General features: G+C 36.3%; 1 protein-coding gene across 1 annotated transcript in view; it reads left to right on the forward strand.

The window, feature by feature from the left end:
- Positions 1–20,455, forward strand: part of LOC764891 — a 56,919-nt gene extending 36,464 nt beyond the window's left edge. The window contains exons 15-18 of the mRNA XM_030981146.1: positions 635–773; positions 1,705–1,918; positions 3,444–8,004; positions 18,551–20,455. Coding sequence (XP_030837006.1) covers positions 635–773; positions 1,705–1,918; positions 3,444–8,004; positions 18,551–18,715 — 5,079 coding nt within the window. The 3' untranslated portion in view covers positions 18,716–20,455. The remainder of the gene's footprint in view (positions 1–634; positions 774–1,704; positions 1,919–3,443; positions 8,005–18,550) is intronic.
- The last annotated feature ends 1,736 nt before the right edge of the window (positions 20,456–22,191 follow it).

The raw sequence follows: 22,191 nt of genomic DNA on the forward strand, positions 1-22,191 counted from the left end.
TTCTTTCTTTATTTGTTCTTTAGTTTCAAAACATGATAAACATTGAAATATATACAAAAGCATTTCATTGTAAAATACAACGTTCATTAAATGAATTCATATAAAATAAGAAAAATAAAAGGGCCATCATTAAAAACCTATTGAGGTTTGACAGGTTGATCATGGTCCCAAGAATGATCAAGTTATAAGATTAATATTTTGGTGGAGAAAAAAAAATAACATGAAACCATGCAAAAATTGCACAATCCTCTTATCTAAATCATTTTGATGAAATTGTTAAATTGTAGTGGTGTGTAATGGTGAACTTACACTTAAGGTGTTTCAGATTCTGTTAGAGCTTTATGGTTTCTATTTTCCAATGGTCAAGACTAGGATTAGACATTGTGTCACAAGGATGAATAATTGTTGTCGTAAGAGAGCTCAACTTTATGTTTTGTTTTAATTATGCACTCTAAATAATATTGCATAATTTGTTATATTAATACAGGTAGGAGGAGACAAACATATTCTAAAATAAAAACAGACATGCAAAACAGAAGTGTTAAATACTTAGGGATCTTGTTGCTTTTGAGGTATTGATATATTATTGTCACAGTGATGATGATATATGCGGGACTTTTGTTTCTACATGCAGGCTATTATATTCCTGATGCAGAGTGAAGATGCCCAACAGATGGCGTCCTTTATCAATGGATACTACAGACTGTTGGTAAACAGGAGTAGAACACTCCTTACTGAAACCAGTCTTGGGATGCCAGCTGCCAAAACAGAAGGTACTTTACCATGCAATTCCTCTTTTTACTTTAGACAAAGATATGAAGTGGTCCTTCATTTTAGTTCACTGCAAATGATTATAAATGTACATAATTTTTATAATCATTTAACTGAAAGTCTGGTAATGCACAAATCTAACCCAGGCTTGAAATACCAAGTTACACCTGTAACAGTAGTTAGATGTATATGTTTATACCAGGGATGAGGTTCCTCTACCGATTGGCATATTTTCGCTGATTTTGAGATTTCAAGAAAAAAAAAACCCTGAAACTTCCAGATTATCATTAATTGTAAATCTATTATTGACCTCACTACTGTAGCAGTATTTTTCTTTCATCTGAAGAATGTTATAGAGTCCCTTTAAACAAGATGGGGTAACAAATGTTTCTCAAATTTTAGAATTTAAATGCAAGGAAAATGTGTCCTTTTAAGTAAATATATTGTAAGGCCCTTAACCCCTGGACCCCCATTTAATCTTCCTCCTCTCATCCCTATTATACAGAAGAACACAGATTTGCCAAATTTTTGCCATTACTTCTTAGCAGGAATGTATTAAGGGCATCAGTGGCAAAGAATATTCTGTATGTAATAGTTTTACCCTACCTACGGCTGCCATCATAGGCATCTATCCTCTGTCATTTGACACCATTTGATCAAAAGTGTGACAAAATTGTTAGGGTATGGGATGAAATTTGTAATGAATCTCTGTGAGCCAACTACTCCCCTTTGACCCGTCTATAAGTGAGGAAAAGCAAAGATGCGGTCTTGCATATAACTGATAGATTAATTTGAAATGAGAATTATAATGATGTTTCTTATTTTCATAATGTTAATTGCCTGTCCTATTCAAGTGTTCATTCCAGTTCTCTGAAGATTAATGTTGTTTTTAATTTTCACGCCACTGTCCTTATTTTCCCTTTTTCCACATAGCTCCACCATACTACGGGAAACACCATGTCTCGATCGCCAAATGGAACTACCCAGATGACCTTGTGTCGGAGGTCATATCGGAAGAGGTCAATAATGTAGATTCATCTGAGTTTGAGAAAGCACCAAAGAGAAGGAAAACAAGAGAGGGGGAGCAGTGGGTTGACCTGTCAGCGGGACCCCCTCCCTATCAACCTGATCTGACATATATCAGAAAGTAAGTTATGATGATGATGAGGATGAGGATGATGGTGATGGTAATGAGGATGATGGTGATGGTGATGGTGATGGTGATGATGATGGTGATGATAGTCTTGATATATACATATACAAATTAACCCTTACTGTAATGGGGGGGGGGCCTGGGAGGCCCCCCCCCTCGACATTTTCGGAGATTGCGCCGCAACCGCTTGAAATTTTGAATTGTCGTTTCATGACTTTTTTCCCTCAAGTCTTACGCACGTTTTGATACCATTTTCGTCGCAATCGGATATACCTGTGAGGTGTTACATAACAATTAGTATGCGCATGTCATCAAAAATATGCTATAATTGCATATATTCATGTACAAGCAGAAATGTGAATACAGGTTTAGATGTATTCCTTCCTAAGTGGGTGATATGAATTGATATGAATTGCTTTTATGTGTTTCTCAAAGTAACTTGATGTATTCCAGAACAAAAGAATACATAAGAAATAAAAACAATAGATATAATAAGAAATAAAAAAACAATAAAATACATAAGAAAATAATTATTTGAAAATCGCATCAAATTTGCATAAATTATCATTATTAATTACATCCAAATAAATATTTTGTGTTAGAAAAGAAGTTTCATATGAATAATGAGTTTCAACGTTCAAAAAGTGAAGTTTGACACGTTTTCTGTAAAATGCATAAAATTAGCATTTTGCATAATTAATTAGGCTATAACGACAAAAATTTGCATATTTGCAAAAAACTAATTACACCATCTTGTTCGTTACGTAAATATCTACAAACATGCAAATTTTCGTGTTCATCGGACATCCGACGGCCGAGATCATAGGGGGGGGGGCCTCCCAGGCCCCCCCCCCAGTCAGGAGGTGCTCAAAATAGCCCAGTACAGTAAGGGTTAAAGAATTACATGTGTGTGTTTGGGTCATTAACTTTAACCGTGACAGCAAGTTTTCCAAACAGGTATCATAACTATAAAATGATATCATAAAACAAATCTTAGACAGAGGAGGACAAGTGTGAAGCAGATATTCCATGTAGATATCTTATGAATATTATTTACTACTGTGTAAGACTCATGCTACATGTACATGTCCCAACATCAGGCTTTTAAATACTGAAGAAAGTCAGGCAATCAATATCATCCTTTTTATGAAGAGGTGTCATAGTCTAGCAGATACGTTGCTAGACTGTGGATCACATGGTTCACAGTTTTAATCTCTCCGGGGCACTAATGTCCTTTGGCAAGATATTAATCTACATTTGCTGATCTGTACCCAGATGCGGTAAATAGGTACCCTATATGAAGAAATCTCTTGAATGCTTGAGCACCTTATAGTAGCTCGGCTAAAACTTGGGTAATAATATGATTGCAGGGCCCTCAGGGAGAACAATATTAATACTGATGAGGGTACCTTGGTTAAACAAGACATATTATTATTCTGATTATTATTATTGTTGTTGTTGTTAATATTATTGAGTGGTATAATGTTCATTGTCTTCATCTTCTTCTTCACATTTACAGCTTGAAGATGCATGACCGTCTTCAAAACATTCCTGAGTTGGCAGAGGAGCACGATACCAAAGAAAATGTGGAGGACTCTCTTCCTGTTGAGCCCAAGACAGCAGCAGCAGAGCCAGAGGTCTCACCGGAGCAGCTGGACGATTCCAGTCCCCAGTCAGAAGACAGTCAGTTCTCTGAGGAGAAGGCAGACAGTGAGAAGGAGGAAGAGATTCTCTCCCTTCTGAGCAGCGGCGCATCCAGTCCAGAGAGCGATGGTAGCGTCTCAAGCGTAAGCGGTGCTGCTGCAATCGACAGCAACAGGAAGAGTGAAGCAAAGTCCAAGAAAACAGGCAAGAAGAGAGACAGGTCGCTGACCGAAGGAATCAGTAAAAAGATCTTTAGATCTATCACCGGGATGAAATTCAATGTGAAGGACACAGTGGCATCCAATGACTCTGAAAATGTGACAACCACTGAGGGAAAGTTTATTAGTGCTTCTCCCACACAGGACACAAGTTTGGAGAGTGAAAGCAATTCAGTCCATTCTGCTGAAGAAAGTTTTGTGAAGGATGAAGCAAGTGAGGAGAGGCCAAACTCAAGATTAAGAGCAAGGGATTCTATTTTGATTCAGCACAGGAAAATCAGTCCTAGGTTAGAGAGGCGTCGGGACAGCGAAGACAGCGAGGTGTCCTCTGAAAACACAGAGGGACAGTCAAATGACAGTGACATTATTGATTTGACAAACATTGGTGATTTTGATTTTGATTCGGATCTCTCACCCACGAAGAGTGTTGATGCTTACGATGATGTCTTTATGGATGATGATGAGGTTTCAGACAGAGTTTGTGAAATGCATCAAGTGGAGTTCCATGTAGGCTCAGAGCCAGATGATAATATCTCTCCTGGAGTGGAAGATGACAGTGAAATGCTAGCCCTGTGCAATGAAAGTGATGTAGAACTTGATTTACCAGGATTTGACAATGATGATGATGATGATGTTGATAAAAATAAACATAAGATGGATAACCACGGAGAAGGAGATTACCATGAAGAGGAAGTAGAAGATGAAGATGACATACCAGTATCAGTCATAGATACAGTCTCACCATCACCTTCATTAACATCACCTATGGATACTTCTGATGAGGCACATGGCATGCAGCTAGCAGCCCTGGTAGCGCTAAATGCCAGTCTGGAAGAACCTACAGAATCGCTCCAAGCAGCTGCAAAGAGTCCTGACAACGAATGTGAGTCAGACTCTGGAAACGAGACTATTTCTTCAGAAATTGACAATAATAACACAGAGCACACCAGCACATACCAATCCCCTAGAGACTATGCATCATTTGATACAGCATCTAATTTCACAGATTCCGTAGATTTAGTGGAGCCTGAATCGAGCAGTACTACTTCTCTCAAAGATGAGGATATTCATGAGCCTTACGGTTGTGCAGCGGGCTGTGCAACTAGCTCAGATACTGAAAGTACTTCAACTCTGCACGGTAGCAGTCCAAACCTGAGCGCGATCGACATGCATGTAGGAGATGACAGAGCTCCTTCAGTACACCATCAGAACATCGATGATGTTCTCCCCTCACTTGCAGCACCAGAAACCAGTGCAGGGGTAGGTGGCTATGTTGATGACATTGAAGCCCTCATCGCTACTTTGGCGGTACAGCCACCTCCGCTCTTGGACAGTGGAGAAATTGATGAAGAACTTCTCCAGGCCATCCTCCCTCCTCCACCCCTAGAAGGGTTTGACGAGGGTGCTATAGAAGGTGCATTTCCACAGATGAATCTGAGTGAAGATGATGAAGATGAGAAGAAAGAGATTGTTAATCCTAACATAGACTTCCTGAAAAATAAATCATGGGAACTTGATGAAGAGGAAGATAGAGCCGTCACAGAACTTGCAACCTCACTGGATTTGTTGAAGATGCCTTCACCAGGTGATGAGCCCGACATGTCGGAAGTATTGGATACCTCCACCAGTATTAAATCCAACAATGGGATGAACTTGAGATCTTCATTTCCTGATCCCCAAGATTGTGAAGGAACATTTGGTTGGAATGCAGAGCAAGATGGCAGAGATGATGATGATGAAGAAGACAAAGATCTTGATTCTGATATGGGAGATCTTGAGGAAGAGGCTGGTCTGAGGGAACTCCTAGAGCTCACCTTGTCAAATGCCATTGGTAGTATACATCATGCAGAACCAAGTGAGTTTAGTGAAGAAGGGTTTATCACTCCTTCCGAAGTTGTTCGGGACCACTTGGAATGGGAAAATAACAAGGATGTCATCAGTGAAATTGAGAGCTGTAATGAAACTGAAGAGGAACTTACACCTAGGCCTAAATCATTGAATCCAGATAATGCTGAAAGTGATGGAGAGGGTGAAGTTATAAAGGTTCAGTATGATAGTTATGGGCAGTTGAGAGGCCATGGATCTCCAGAAGAGAAAGTTGCAAATATATTAGATGCAATCATTTCAGGTGGCATATCTCCAAATGTATCAAGTTCATCAAATCGATCTACCCCAAGTTATGACAAACCTTTGAATTCTCCTCATGACTTGGATGCAAAGCCTCGTGGGATTCAACAGAGCAAGCTACAGGGTAGCGTGGACAGTGGATTCCATCAGCCCGATCAAGACCAGCTTTCAGTGACCTCTCCATCTGAGACATCGTCCGTGACTGGTATGGACAACAATTGCTCAGGAATCCTTGATGCCCTGGTAATGAGTGCCAGTGCTCACCCAAAAGATGGACTTGAAGACAAGACGATCCAAGAAAGTACCACAGAGAAGATGGAGGACAGTAACGCAGAGAAGCCTGTAGTCAGACCAAAGATTATGGGAGGCAAGCCTAATGTTCCTCCCAAACCACCCAAGCCGGCAAGACCCAAGGATCTTCAACTGAAGCTGGATGAGTACGCAGGTGACACAGCCCTGAGGAAAAGCAATAAGTATCCAGCTCCCCAGCCTCCCCAGCCTCCTCCTCGGAAGCGCTACAAAGCTCCAAGCATCGCAGCCAAAGCTTCCAGGTTTGAAAACACCAATGTATATAAATCTCATGAGAAAGGGAGCCCTGAAAGATTTGCAACTCTACCAAAGTCCTTTGCCCCTCCATGTGACATAGATGGTGATATTGATTCCTCTCAAAAGCCAGAGCTGACAAGATTTCATTCTGATATAGCCACCTATGGTTGTGAAGTCGATGTACAAGAAAAGCAGAAGAGTGGTAAACCTGTGACCCGCAGTCATACTTTTTCAGACTCTTCTCCAACAAAGGATTCCAGTATAAAGCCAGCTCCGCTTCGAAAAGCTCCTCCGGCTCCCCTTCCTAAACCAAAGAAAACCTCAGGTGCGTCACCTACTAGTTCAGGGACATCTTCTCCGAGACTTTCCCAAAGAAGTCCATCTGCAAGTAATTCTCCATCATTATCTAAGAAGCAGTCTTTTACTGGATCACTGTCAAGATTACTTACCCCAAAGAATAAAACTTGGGGACAGTTTAAAGATGCACTTCCGTTCAAGCAAGGATCATTCAAGGGAAACGGCAGCAGTCGCTCCAAGTCAAAGTCTAGGAAACCACTGAAGGCTCTTTGGCCATCGGCGACAATGGACACTCCAGGAGACATAGGCAATGCAACGAAAGAAGCGTCAGAAAATCGTAGCAACACATTGGAGAAAGGTGGATGGGGGATGTTTCAGAGGTCTGAGTCGGCAGAGTTCAACACAAAACCAGACTATAGCTTGGAAGTACGAGCAAGATCTTTCTCAATGAATTTGATGAGAAACAACAGTGAGGATTCAACTTCTGAGTCTGATATGGAAACGCCGAAGGGTTCACCGAACCTCAGACAGGGTGGTACCTTGAAGGAGCGTCCGTCATCCATGATTAGCCTGACAGAGAGCTTCCCTCCTCCGTTCTATCACCCAAGGAGGCCACCCCCTCCCAGACCTTCCAATCCTCCTGTCCTCAAGGCAGCAAGCCTTAGCAAACTCTCAACTAGAATGTATGTCCAGACAGGACCTATCTCACCAATACCTCCATCATCTCCTGTAGTATCCCCCGAGCCTGTACCAAGTCTCGATAGCAGCTTTGATACAGACACTGAAGTCTCTTCTCCAACACCACCTCCACTACCTTCGACAAATCCTCCAGATTTCTCTAAACCAGAAGGGGACATTTCACCAGTTGATGATCAGTACTGCAACGGTAACGACAATGCTGATCTTATAATGGATATCGAAAGCAGAGACTATGATGGGGAAGCAGCCATCAGTAGGGCCATCCAGGACATTGAACTACTTGCAGATGACATGAGGGATAGCATCTCCACGGTGGAGAGTCAGCCGAATTCACGGCAGTTCCGACAGACCAAGGAGAGCTTGTTGTCGGAGGTGCGGGAGTTCACCAGTAACACCAAGATGGTGGTGAGTGCAGCAGGTCAGCCTGGACAGCAGCTCAAGGATTGTACTAACAGCAGCATGCACACCCTGGCAAGGCTATGCTCAGCTACACAGGCATCCATGGATGTGATGTCCTCAACCCCTCAAGCAAAGAATCTCGGCAGAAAAGTAAGATTTGCTTGAGCATACTTGATTTCAAAGTTTAAGAAAACACGATTAATTCAATTCAATTCAATTCAATTTGTTTTATTAAACCATTTAAAATCAAAACAGTATACAAATTATGCGTGTATGAACATTATTGATACAGGTAAATGGTCAGGGTGCCCCTAAAAGCCAAGGCTTGATGAATGGGGCCCCCAATACATAAAGAAATAAACATAGCATAAACATGAGATACAAACAAACTTAGTTATAAAAAAACATTAAAACATTAATCACTAAACATACAGGTAAAGGGGAAAAGGAAAAGGCGAAATAAGAAAACGTAGGGAGGAGAGATGAAATTACATGTTTATTTGACATAGGTAGTTATTATTGAACAATTGAGTTTGGTTTTAAATGAAGTAACATTAGTGCTGGAGATTACATCAGAAGGGAGCGAATTCCATATTCGAGGGCCAGCAGATTTAATGCAATAAGAGTCGATTGATTATGTGCTAATGGAAAATGGAATTTGGAGTGGGAACGGGTATTATATTGATGGTAGTCTTTATTATACTGACATAGATTTGTTATATTAAGAGGTGCTAAATTATGTTTCACGTAATACATCAGGATCGCAATTTGGATTTCATGAATATCAAAAATTGTCAATGTGTTTAATCTTGCAAATATTGGGCGTGACGGAGCTAAGTAAGGGGAATTTGAACATATGCGTAAAGCCTTTTTTTGCAGTCTATATATAGGGTTCAATTTAGTAGTGCCACAACTTGCCCAAGAAATATTGCCATAATAAATATAGGGAAGTATTAACGAATTGTAAAGCATTAACAGGTGGTTTTCTGTAAGGGTACTGCGTAATTTAGATAATATACCTATGTTCTTTGACATCTTATTACTTATAAAAAAAACGGTGTTCCTTAAATGATAGATTATCATCAAGTATAAATCCTAGGAATTTGACAGAGTTAACAAAATTTAAAGTAACATCTTTCATTTTTATATAAAAATCTAAAGAATTGTGTGATACATGAGGTTTTCTAAAATACATAACATTAGTTTTCTCATAATTAACAATCAGTTTGTTAGCATCGAACCAATCGGCTATTTTACATAATTCATTATTGGTTTTTTCTAACAAAAAAATGAAATTGCTATGGGTTGAAATGATAGTTGTGTCGTCTGCAAATAAGACATAATCAAAAAAAGAAGACGCTGTACATAAATCATTAATATAAATTAGGAAGAGGAGCGGGCCCAGTATGGAGCCTCGGGGGACACCATACTGGGCTGTCGAGTATTGGGAATTATAATTATTAAATGAAGTATAGTTACGTCGATCAAGTAAGTAGCTCTGGAACCATTCCCACATTGCTCCCCTGATACCATAATGGGATAATTTATACAAAAGTATGTTGTGGTCTATGAGGTCGAAGGCTTTTGACAAGTCTAGAAATATACCAAATGAGTGAAAATTATTATGAATATTAGTTAAAAGAGTATTATTTAAATCAATTAATGCATGTTCAAACGAATGTCCTGCCCTGAAGCCATATTGACAATTATTTAATATTTTATTTCTATCCAAATAAGAAATTAATCTTTTATAAATTATTTTTTCTAGGATTTTGGAAAAACATGGTAATAATGTAATTGGTCGATAATTGGAAAATAAGTGTTTATCGCCTTTTTTAAATACAGGAATGATCTTTCCAATTTTCAGATTATTAGGTACTACTCCTGAACATAAATATAGGTTAACTATATGGACTAGAGGGGTTAATATGGAATAGATTACTTTTTTTACAACAAAAGTATTGATATCATCAAAGCCAGTGCTATAACTCATTTTCATATCTCTAACAATTTTGATGATTTCTAATTCATTGGTTGGATAAAAATACATGGAAGTTTGACATGGATTTTTAAGGTAGTGGCTAAATTGTTTTCTAGAACTATGACGAATTTGTTTTAAGGTATTTGCAGCAATATTAGAAAATAAATTGTTAAATTCATTTACTATATCTTCATTTTTATACACTTTTACATTATTTTTCATAAAATATAATGGAAAGTTTTTTTTATTTTTCTTACACATCAAATCGTTTATAATTTGCCAAACTTTTCTAAGGTTATACTTGTTCTTGGTTAACAAGTCACAATAATACTTTTTACGAGCCGTTCTTAGGATTTCATTTAATTTGTTTCGATATTTCTTATATTTAATTTCAACTGATTCAGTACGTTTTTGGCAAAATAATTTATGTAGACGACTTTTTCTATTAATACATTTTACTAATCCTTGAGTTACCCAAGGCTTTTTAGCTGAAGATCTAGATTTTTTCTTCTTTACCATTTTACAGTTAACATCAAACATTAGTTTGAATACCTCAAAGAAATTATTATATGCATCATCAATATTACGTAATGATAGTGTATCAATCCAATCAAATGAGAGTAAATCTTTATTAAAACTATTGATATTTTCTTGGCTAAAACATCTTTCAGTAAAATTTATATTGTCATCAGCTTTAGAATAGGACCTTGTATTATGGGTAACAGAAAAAATAGGTAAATGGTCAGTTGTATCATTATATAATATTCCAGAGGAAATTTGTTTTTCACAGACATTTGTTAATATATTGTCAGTAAGGGTTGTCGAGCCTCGTGTTATTCTCGTGGGTCTGTTAATTAGGGGTCGAAAAGAATTATTATATATAATATTTACAAAGTCATTAACATTTGCAATTGATGAGGCGTTCAGTAAGTTTATATTCCAGTCACCCATAATATAAATGTCCTTGTTTTCATTTGACATTTTATTAAGGCACGTATTTACATCATCATTAAAATCAGCTATATTTGAACTAGGATCACGATAAATAATTCAGACAATAACCTTTTTCCTATCACATATTTCAATTTCTAGAAAGAGAGACTGACATAAATTTTGCGCCAAAATTATGTCCGCTCTTTCTTTTACATTCAATAAATCATGAATTAACATGGCTACTCCACCACCTCTTTGTTCTCTCACGATGAAGAAAACTGTAATTTTCTACATGAAATAATTCTTTTGGTGTCAATGGGTGTATCCATGTTTCACTGAAACCATATATTGAAAAGTTTGTGTTTATATCTTTCGAAATAAAATCATGTATATTATCAAAGTTTTTGTTTAGGCTTCTTGCGTTAAAATGGAGTAAACTTAATGAATCATTATCAAAGTTCATTTCAGAATTAAAATCAGCTGGTAGCCAGTATCTATTTGGATTGTCAAGTACAGGACAGTTAACGTCAGGGTCTACATCCGATAAATTATCCTCTTCATTCGGGTTCATATTCGTACCATACATGTTATTTTTGTTATTATTATCAAACTCATTTTGCGTATCTTGGAATAAACAGTCAAATTCTAAGTTGGATAGGTTACTAAAAGGGAAAGGAGGGTCACAAACTACCATTATTTAACTATATACGTAAAGAAGCAAAAACAAAGACAAAATAAAGTAATGTAAAAAGGAATAAGGATAAAAAAAAAAGGATTATAAGTAAACAACTTTAAGTCTACGCCGAATGTAAAAGTTCATTCAGTCACTATCCAATTAAACAGACTAGAGTTCGACGACCAACATGTGCATTATGACGCCCACATAGAGTTTGATCCCTTTGTATGACATGGGTGAATGGTCCTGTTCAGTATGCACACAGCAAAAGAAAAGATAATGACGTGTACTAAAGATTTGGCCAATTAAAACGACGACCAACATGTGCATTATGACGCCCACATAGAGTTTGATCCCTTTGTATGACATGGGTGAATGGTCCTGTTCAGTATGCACACGGCAAAAGAAAAGATAATGACGTGTACTAAAGATTTGGCCAATTAAAACTGCTTAGGAACTCATAGTGGGCGGAGGCTTAAGAAGCGTAAAGAATAGCAGTTTTACTAAGTTGGCAGGTACAGTAATTATGGTATACATTCCGGAAATGTGTACTAAGAAGACGGTTTAATCTGCTTTAGGCGTTCTCTGTTTGTGAGCGTTATCCGTCGATCATCACTAGTTACAACCTTGATGCGGCCATCTTGAGTCCAAACATGCTTGATGTCATTTTTCAGTTTTGATTTGATTTCCCAGAATAAATCAGTCCTAAGTTTGGTGAGGTTTTCCTGGATGAAAATGGGAGGTCCTTGTTGATCATGTAAATTCCTCCTACTTTGGTAGACACGATTACGAATGTTGTAATTTGTGAATTTGGCTAATATTCCACGGGGTTTTGTTCTGTTCTTCCCCTTTGATTGACCCAAACGGTGTGATCTATCCAAATCCTTGGCGCTGATGTCAATATCCAGCCTATCCTTGCATAGGTCTTTCACTATAACATCTGTGATTTCTCCTTCTCTCTCATTAACACCATGAAAAATCAAACAATTTCTCCTGGAGTATTGCTCCATTTCATCCTGCTGACAGCGACATTCATGTAGCTCCTTCTGTAAAACAGATATCTTTTCATCTCTCTCTCAGCAAGATCAAACTCCATACTCTCCTTCATAGATTCAGCAACCTTGTCAGCAATAACATTTGTCAATTCATCAATGAAAATATCTTTGATCCTTAGCGTAAGAATGTCTACCAACTCACCGTTGATGTCAAGCACTTTACGCACTTCATCTTTTATATTCTCCGACATGTCCGTCATTGAAGACCGTGTTGTGCGTTTAGCCATATTTCACAGTGACTCACAAAACTTCAGGATAGTGAAAGTACAGGGTATTCAAAAATTCCCTAGAATCAGAAGCTTGTCAATATAAAATTCTTCTGAAGATCACCATATATACAATTCTAGCACAAATTCCAGGGAAAATATGAAGTTTAAGTCAATTTCGGCGTAGCATAGCGAAGGAAATTCAGAGCAGCAACGAAACACGTCTGCACTCCGTCACTTCGAATAGGGATAGCTATGACAGGACTAAACCAAAGGATTTTCAGTGTTTATCATGACTATTTACCTTGGAAAGATCTTCAAAATTCCAATTTTAGCCTTTTCAGTGCCAAAGATGGCAAATACTGTTCAAGACCATAACAAGGTTCCCTTTAAAAATGGGATTTTCACAATAGCATTTAATTAAAATAAATAATGGCGCTAAAAATATATAAATCTCATGTATTATTATTATTATTGAACATGCTCACTTTTACTACAAATGGGGTAATTTCCCTTCTAACTCACAATTTTATAATTTTGTTTAATTTGTAAACTAAGGAATGTGATGAAGGTTAGATATATATTCAATTTTGAGAAGGATATTTTCGACTCTCCGACATCTAACTATTTTCTGGTTACTTTGAATCCTGCAGTCAGAGTAAAAGTGCACACGTGGGGGTGTTTCACAAAGATCCTAAGTTGAACTTATCTTCAAGTTAGGCTTTACAAATATGACAAGCAGTTAGCAGCTTAGAAAATATTTTGTAAAAGTTATTTTAAAAGGCATAAAATGTTGATTAAAATCATTCATATTTTCTGTTATCATGGTATATTTCATGTTCTTGATGTGGAATTTATGAAAAGTCTAAAATAAATGAATTTTTGCTTTTGAATATTTATCATTATAAGGCTACAAATGGCTCTCCATAACTTTTAAGTCCAACCTAGAGTTAAGTTTGACTTCAGGATCTTTGTGAAACACCCCCTGTACATGTAGGTTTAACCAGAACCATGCCATAGCAGAAGTGAGATCAGAGAATTACATGGAACTAGTCAATCCTGTGACCTCTTAATTTGGAGAGGTGTGCCCAAGTTGTAATTTATGGCTACAAGCAATGAGGTTGACTGCGGCAAATTAAGCAATTATTTCCACACATGTAGTTGTTGAGCTCAGCCAAGCTGCCTAATTGAAAGAGTATGCAATAACGTCATGAAGTGGAACAGCATTGAGAAAGTGTAGCTAGAGACCCAAGAGAGTGCTAGAAAATGGCAACATGGTGTTGTAAACACTGAGATTGCAGTTTTGGATTAAAGTACCGGTTTAAAGTCTAATGAAGCCTGTTGAACTGCATTAGAAGTGCTATATCAGCATTTTCGTTTCCCAATTTGTATTATGATGGAATAATATTGAATCATGAATTCTTGTTATTCCCATCTGACTATTTTGGTTGAAAAAGTGATGTGATTGAGTTTGAAGAAATGATTGTATCCCTATAGAATTGGGTCAAAATGAAAAAGTGAGAGATTGCCTAAATCTCTTAAACTTTAATGTTAGAGGAAAATTTACAAATTATGTATGTTGTTTAAGAAGGGAAATAAAAATTCTGAAGTAAAGAACTCTCTACCACAAATGAACCATGTACATGTGCTACCCATAGGCAACTCACACCCCAAATGATAACCCCTCACCTGGACCCCAATCCAGGGGGGCGTTTCACAAAACTTGTCATCAGTGACAAATGACAGTTTCTGTTATAAGCTACTGAAATCCTTGCTTCTGATTAATTATGTCATTTTTCATTGAAAAAAGGCTTTGTGAAATGGGCCCCTGATCACAGCCTGATCTGAATGCTCATAAAAGGATCCAAGTACTTGTTTGGGTGATAAACTGAATGGAATGTTCTCCGATGATAATGCAGCCAAACAGTACTTAATACTGGCTTGAAGGAGTCACCATTGAAAGCTTTCTGGAAAATCATGTGGTAGCTGCTGAATGAAGACTGTTGATCAATTAATTTGTCAAACGGACATGGTCTTTTGTTAAAGGGAGTGGGTAGTCAGTTTCCATGTGCAGAAGGCTATAATTCGCTGACACCAGACTTGGTGGAAATACCATTAATGGGAGTACAAATCTGCACACAGCAAACCCTTTGGCCCGTCAAGAATTACCCCCTAGTCTCTCGGAGCATGCTCGGAGATTATTCGGGTGAAGGAAAAGCAAAGCATTACAGTAGACCTAACGTTATCAAAGTCCATCAGTTATTCAATGCAAATTCTGTTAAGCAGTTAAAGAACCTTTCCAAATTTTGTAAGATCATTATGTCTAATTTTGGATAATTTGTTTTGTCCTTTTTAATACCTTAGAGTTTTAATTGGTTGTTGCCGTTTTTAGTAGCATAGTGTACATACATGTATATAGTAGTGTTAGTACTGCCAGTTGAGATGTAGGGTTTATTTTAATTTTTGTTAAAGTAGACCTATACCCTTAAGCTTGCCTTCATTTGTTTGTTGTTCGCTGCCAAAGTTTTTCTTGCTTTTAAAGATTTTCTGTGTGTGTTTAAAAAAAAAAAATTCTATATGAATATCATTGTTGAACATTATATAAGTACTATTCAACTGTATTTCTTCCATGCCCCAGTAGGGGCCGTTAAAGAAATAAAAAATCATTGTCATTGTCATTGTCACATAAGGTATAATGGTCATAAAACTTAAGGATAACCCTGGTGATTGACAACACCTGTTATTTGGGTAAACACCCAAACTCTGTCGAATTCCCCATGAGAGCTGACTTCTATGTGACTTTAATGTGTCTCCTGGTAGTCGTTTCACAAAGGATAATCCTTTCACAAAGGATAATCCTTTCACAAAGGATAATCCTTTCCACGTAAAGCTACCACACTGTCTTGAATACTCACCCACCATTGGAAACCTACAGAGAACCTCTTACTGGAAAGATTTGCATACATGTTCATGTACATGTACAGTCAAACCTGTATCAGTGAACACCTCTCTATAAAGACCACCTGTCTATAGTGGCCATGCATGTTGTCTCCTTGGAGAGATAAATGTGTATTGTAGAACCTGTCTAGAATGGCCATTTTTTCCCCCTTGGGTGATCTTTATAGACAAGTTTGACTATACTTGTAATGTGAATACTGTATTGCTTCATACATGTAGGATTCATTGAATCTACACCTTTTCAGCCCCTTGTGAAAGGAGATGGAAATTAAGTTGATCTTGTCATTATGTATTGATTCAATTGTTTAAAAATTTCAGCTTTGAAAGGAACCATAGAAGGAAAAGATATCAGAAGGTAACCTTTTACATTGACTAGTCACCACAAAAAAATAGAAGATGTAATAAGTTGCTTATGTTGCATGTGTACACCTCATATGCACGAAGGGGGGGGGGGGGGGTGCTTCATGTTGCATCAAGTTCATGACATTGTGGAAAACAAAGATGATGTTCTATGTTGGCTTGTAAACCCCATTTACAGAGAAAACACATTCACAAATCATGCATATTATTTATGTCACTCTATAAATCATAGTAAGTTTAAAAAAGCATGCCTTTTAATTTCTGACTAGGAACACTGCTTTTAAAAAACACTGCTTAATTGTTTGTTTTTGTTTGTTTAATGTTTCTAATCACAACAAAAGTCAACAATACTGTATATTTCAACTTCCCATTGATCAATATTATCATGGGCTGTACATGTAAAACATTCCAAGGAATAGATATTTGTATTTGTATTTGCTTTTGTTTTTGTTCAAAAGTAGATTGTAGCATGTGTATTTTAGTAGAAATATTTTGGCTTATTGTTGTCTCCAAAGTGAGTGAAAATACTCAAAATGTAGTGAAAATGCTGCTTGGGCAAGAATTAAATGTTTTCAACAACAACAAAAAATATTCCCTGAAACTGTTCTTTCCATTGTAAAAGATCGTTATTGAAAAACTTTTGTTTACATAGAAAAGTTTTGTAATTCGTATTGCTATTCCATTTGACTTGCTTACAATGTCCAAAATCATGTTCATATTTCTATACCAGGTCATTTTTTTATCAACATAATTGGTTGGAAACAATTAAAAACTAGTAGCCCTTAAAGGAGATAAAACAGAAGGGAAAATAATATTGTTATGTATTATGAATTACTCTTAAAAATGTTGATGATAAACAAAGTATTAATACTGCACCAAAAATGTTTAATACTGCACCAACATATTGCAATAGTTGAAGCGAGATGGCATCCCAGTTGAATCATGGAGCTCTAGTACTACCCTTTAAATGCACCCAGTTGTTTGTGCACGTCTAATTTTAATTGTAGCTGCTGTAACTTCAATTGTTCGTACAGAAGTTGTATTCCCCATCCCCTCTCCTTTTGTAGATTAGAAAGAGTACAGTTATTTTAAATCTACATTTAATTTGTCCATCAATTAGGGTTGTCATAGTTGAATGCATTTGTCATATGTATATACAGTACATGAGTATAGTTGTATGTAGAAAGTTTATATTGAGGTATTCCCACACCTACCCTTAAAATTACATGTAGTGCATATATTTGTTTCTATCATAAATCAGAGCAAGTTTTCATTCTATTATATTCTATTATTTTCAAGTGAATTTTGGCCACATATACATGTATACACTCCAAAAGTCATCCATCTTCATTCTTATATTTTATTCATCATTTATCATTTAATTATTGTGGCTATTCAGGAGTTGGCCTTGATTGACTAGTGATATTATTGGAGGTTTTAAAAGGTATTGAGGGGCATCAAGGAAAAGATAAGAGTCAAACTTGGAGACCATTTCCTTAGCTTGTATCCTGCAACTCTTTATTTTACAGTATATACATTTTAAGTACCCCCTCTTTTCTAATTTATTAAAAAAAGCTACCTGTTAACCAATTCTGACTCCCCTTGCCAATGGTTTATGCAAACCTCGCATGAAAACATTGCACTGGATGAAATTATACAGTTGCATGGTTGCATGATGGCTCTTTAAAGGTAAAGACCAGTTATGGTCATGCGATTGCATTGTGAAAGAAACGTTGTGGAATCGATCAAAAAGGTTGATCTTCTAGCATCTAGCATCTGCAAGGTTCTGGAATCATCAAAATGATAAGAAATTTGGCCCATTCTTAGTAAAGTTACAAGCACTATACACAGAAAGATGTATATGGGACTACCCTATATCTCTCACAGACCATGAGAGAAACAAATTTACCAAATATATGAATTAGTAGGCGGTTTCCTGGCGGTTTCCTGGCAAATTTTTTATCATCATGTATTAGTCAAAACATATGCTTTCACATGATTGGTAATGAGAGCTTCCATTTCATTTTTGAAATTGGGGCGTTTCCAATACTGATCTTTACCTTTAAGGATGAGTTGTTGATGAGTTAAGTCATACTTTGGGATGGAAACTGTCGGTGTTGACTCATTTAACTTCCAGGATGATAAAATGTGCAATAAGGAAAACAATTAAGACCATATGCGTCGTAATCCTGAAATGATTAATTATGAGTGGGGTTCATTCTATGTAGGTCATTGTGACTTTTCTTTCTTTGGTCATTGTGTTTACCAAATATTTCCAGGAATACAGCTTTATCATCTGCAACAAAATGATGCATTCTTTCCATTTTTCCTATTAATTTTTTTCCTTCATTTTTTTCTCTTTTTTTTGGGGGGGGGGGGGGGAGGGGGGGGGGGGGGGGGGGGGTCAGTTACCAATTTGTGTACCAGAATAAAGTTTTAAAGTGGAAACAAAAAAATCAAGTTTGTAATTAATGTGAAAGATTCAATCCCATTCATTTTGACATTTGACTATTATGATTGTTTACAGGTTGAAGACGTGGCCAGAAATTTCGGAGCTACCCTTGGGGCAGCCAGCGAGGCTCATGGGAAGCCTATGAGTGATCCCAGGATGCAACAGCTGCTCCGAAAAGCCCAGACGATGGCCGCTCTCCTCTCTGCCCTCATGAGAAGTCTGCGTATGCTTCAGCACTGACATTGCCGCAACCGATGCCTCATGAAATCCTCTTGGCAGCAAAAAAAAAATCTCCATGTTATTTTTAATTATCTTTGAGTCTGATCCTTTGCTTAGCCTTATAAAGCCAGATTAAGTGAGACTATTATCATGAGTAATTCTGTTCTTTATTTATGGTACATGGTTTTTATTCAAGGAAATGCTCTAGTTACAGAGTAGGAAAGTTCTTTCCAACAAGTGGGTGCTGTTGTCCTTACTATAGGGCCATATTTTGTAACTACACATCGTATTCTTTCATTTTAACGATTTTTTTTTTTAATGTTCAAGATTCAGTTTTATGTTCCTTTTCAGATTACTAAGTCAAATTTAGTCAGAATGTAATGGTGCTGTTATTACAGTCTTTCTGTTCAATTTATCAAGAATTTTAGGAACATGTTGATATTTGGCCGTCTGTATATCCACTGTTCATTGTGTACAGAGAAATACTTCACATTAATAATTTTTAGATTTAATGCGTTTGATTTTGCACTTGTAGATGGAGAATTACACCTTTTGACAATTTTTCTAAAATCTTAGTAAACAGTCATCCAGCGCTGGACGCATTTCAAGGATACTTCAATTTTTCTTTCTGCACAATTCAAGCTAGCAGCTATTATTTGTTAAGCAAATAATATCCAGACATGGTGTCCCCAATACGAGGCATGAGAGTCTATCATTGTTCAATAATCCACTTCAAGTAGACACACACTCACATGGGAAGTATTACATTATCCAAGTATTTGTTTTTGTGTAGTTGACTGACAGTTCTGTAATGTTCTAGTCTATTCTGCAGCCGTAATAGTGATAGCATCTTAATATCTTTACGTGGCAGCGAAAATTTGTCGTGAAATTGTATGATAAATGGGTTTCTGATCAGAAATATTCCTTTCCTCAATGTCGACGTTTGAGGACTAGTGGTAGCCCTTTAGTTTAGCAGTGTTCATGTTTATGCAAGGGCCTTGGTTTAAAACCAATTCGATGTGGTATTCTCAATTACCAAGTCCTTTGAATAGGACTAAAGTTGTAGGTCTCTGCACATGCAAGTAGCTGCTTTCTTAATAGTCAGATTTGATAAATGATCATTGAATAATCATATACAAATAGGGTAAAGTAACAAAGATACAACTGCAACTCAATTATGAAAACCATTAGATAAGAAAAAATACCGGTACTCCTTGAAAATGGGGAAGCGGCCATAGGTCGACTTTGAGAAGAAAGTAAACATGGGTGTAATACCTTCTCATTCAAACATGAACATATATTAGCATGAAGACCAAACTTTTCTGAAATAGATACAGAAAAGTAAGACTATTCAAACTTGAACCATGGCTATGGAAAGCTATGTGCACCGGTGGTGAACAAACAATAACAGATACGAGACAAGCAGCTTATGTTAACAAGACACTTTAACCTTAATATCCTATTCAAACAGAGATTCCACTACCACCGTGGAGTGACTGTGAGTTACTTCAAGTCGATTTGTTGTTTCTCTTCACATATTCCATAAAGAAGAAAAAAATGAGAAGAATATTTTACTGTTTTTTTTTTCCTCTTTTTTTGAAGCTCAAATATTCAAATGTTTTTGTTAGTCAATTGGATGTGAATTTTTATAGGATATTATGAGAAAGTAAAGCTGCATGCACCAAGGAGTTTTTTGTAGTGTTATTATAGCCTAAAAGCTCGTAGATTCATTTTTGCTTTGATATGCTGCTAGGGAAAAACGGAAAAATAAGCGAAATTCAAGGGTTGGACCACAAGCTGAAGCATGTTATTTTATAAAGTTTGTTTTCATTCAGAGGTCTTGATCTCTCCTCCTAAGTTTGTTCTTTTTTCCTATTTCTGAATATCACTATTTCGTGAAAAAAAGGAAATCTAATGGCCAAAACAAGAAGTCCAAATTTAGTATGCATATATATTTGTATCTTTTACTGTTCTAATGTTCTCACATAATGAAACTGTCAATGTATGCTGTTTCATGGAAGTGTGTGGCAATTTCACCTTGGAAAGTTTTAAGCGAGGCACCTTGGATTTTGTTTTGTTTTTCAGAAATGTTTAAATGATATTGCATGTCCAACGTGCATGCAGTGAAGCAATTTAAATAGCATTATGATTTAAAAGTATATTTCTGCATTAAAGACATTGCAATGATTTTCACTTATTCTATTGTTGGATGTACTGTACTGCTAAGTGAATGGCTGAATCTGTTATTGATTTTGCATGAATACATTTCTTGTTTATTTTAGTCCAAGTAGGCTGCTTTAAACTGCTTATAGGCTGCTGTTACCCATTATGTGCAAGATATTCTATAAACATTTACCCAGAAAAGTGCAAGTCTTTTTCTATTTATCTTTTGAAATGTAGAGCTTATTTTTATATATTTTTTCCCTGTCAAGAATCATCTCCTCTAAAAAAAGTTTAGAATGTGTAGAAAGTGAGCAAATACCAAATTATTTACACAGTAAAGGCACCTTGATCTTTCAATATCTATGATAAATCGATTCATAATGGTGATTCTAATGATATGGTGCATTGAGATATTGAAACACATTTGATAAGGATCAACTTGTGTTCCCTTTAAAGTTCTGTAGAAATAAAAATAATTTTGAAGATTTATATAAACTCAAGTGTGCATGCATGTTGGGAAAACATTTATTATATCGTTGTGTATGAAATCATGTACTAAGTTTTATATTTTCATAGTGTTAAGTAAGTCATCAGAAATGAAGCATTTGTTTAATAAGCATTCAAATTGCTTGTTAATGTTAACATGGGTGCTAGTTTCCTTCTTTCAGCATTTATGTACCAAAAGTTCATTTCATTTTGTTGTTACTGTTATAAAGACAACGAAGTAATACATTTATGAAACTTCACAATTTACCAAATTGATTGATTTTTCCATGTATGTAAGACCATGAATTTGCAATGACCAAGATGAAAAAGATGATTTAATGAATAGATAACTTTGCTCCTTGCTGAGGTAGTTAAATTTTCCTATTTGTATTATTGTACAAAGGAATTCACTCCATATATACTTTTTTTTAATTTGAAATCAACACCTTTAAGTATGCATTATAGCATAGCTATACATTTTTTTTGTATTTTGAGCAATGTTTTGTTTTAGAAATGGAGACTGAACCAAGGCAATTTTAGGGCTGGCTGAAAATGCAATATTTTTATTTGAAGAAAAAAATTGTAGGAGCAGCAAGTTTATTCCTTCATGTACATTAAGTTGAGGAAATAATCCAAAATTATTTTGTATTCAGTTATTCAAATTTATGTCATTTGAAATTATCAGAGTGAAGTAAATGATATATGTTCTGATATTTTCCTATTTCAATTTGTATACAAATCAAATATTTTGTGTATGTATAAATTTGCTGTGATATGTTGATGTTGAGGTTGCTCATATATATTGTATTCTATATTTAGATTTTTATTGTTCTAATTTGTAAATTTAG

The sequence above is a fragment of the Strongylocentrotus purpuratus genome, unplaced genomic scaffold (assembly GCF_000002235.5).
Source record: "Strongylocentrotus purpuratus isolate Spur 01 unplaced genomic scaffold, Spur_5.0 spur5_scaffold_11, whole genome shotgun sequence".
Classification (NCBI taxonomy): Eukaryota; Metazoa; Echinodermata; class Echinoidea; order Camarodonta; family Strongylocentrotidae; genus Strongylocentrotus; species Strongylocentrotus purpuratus.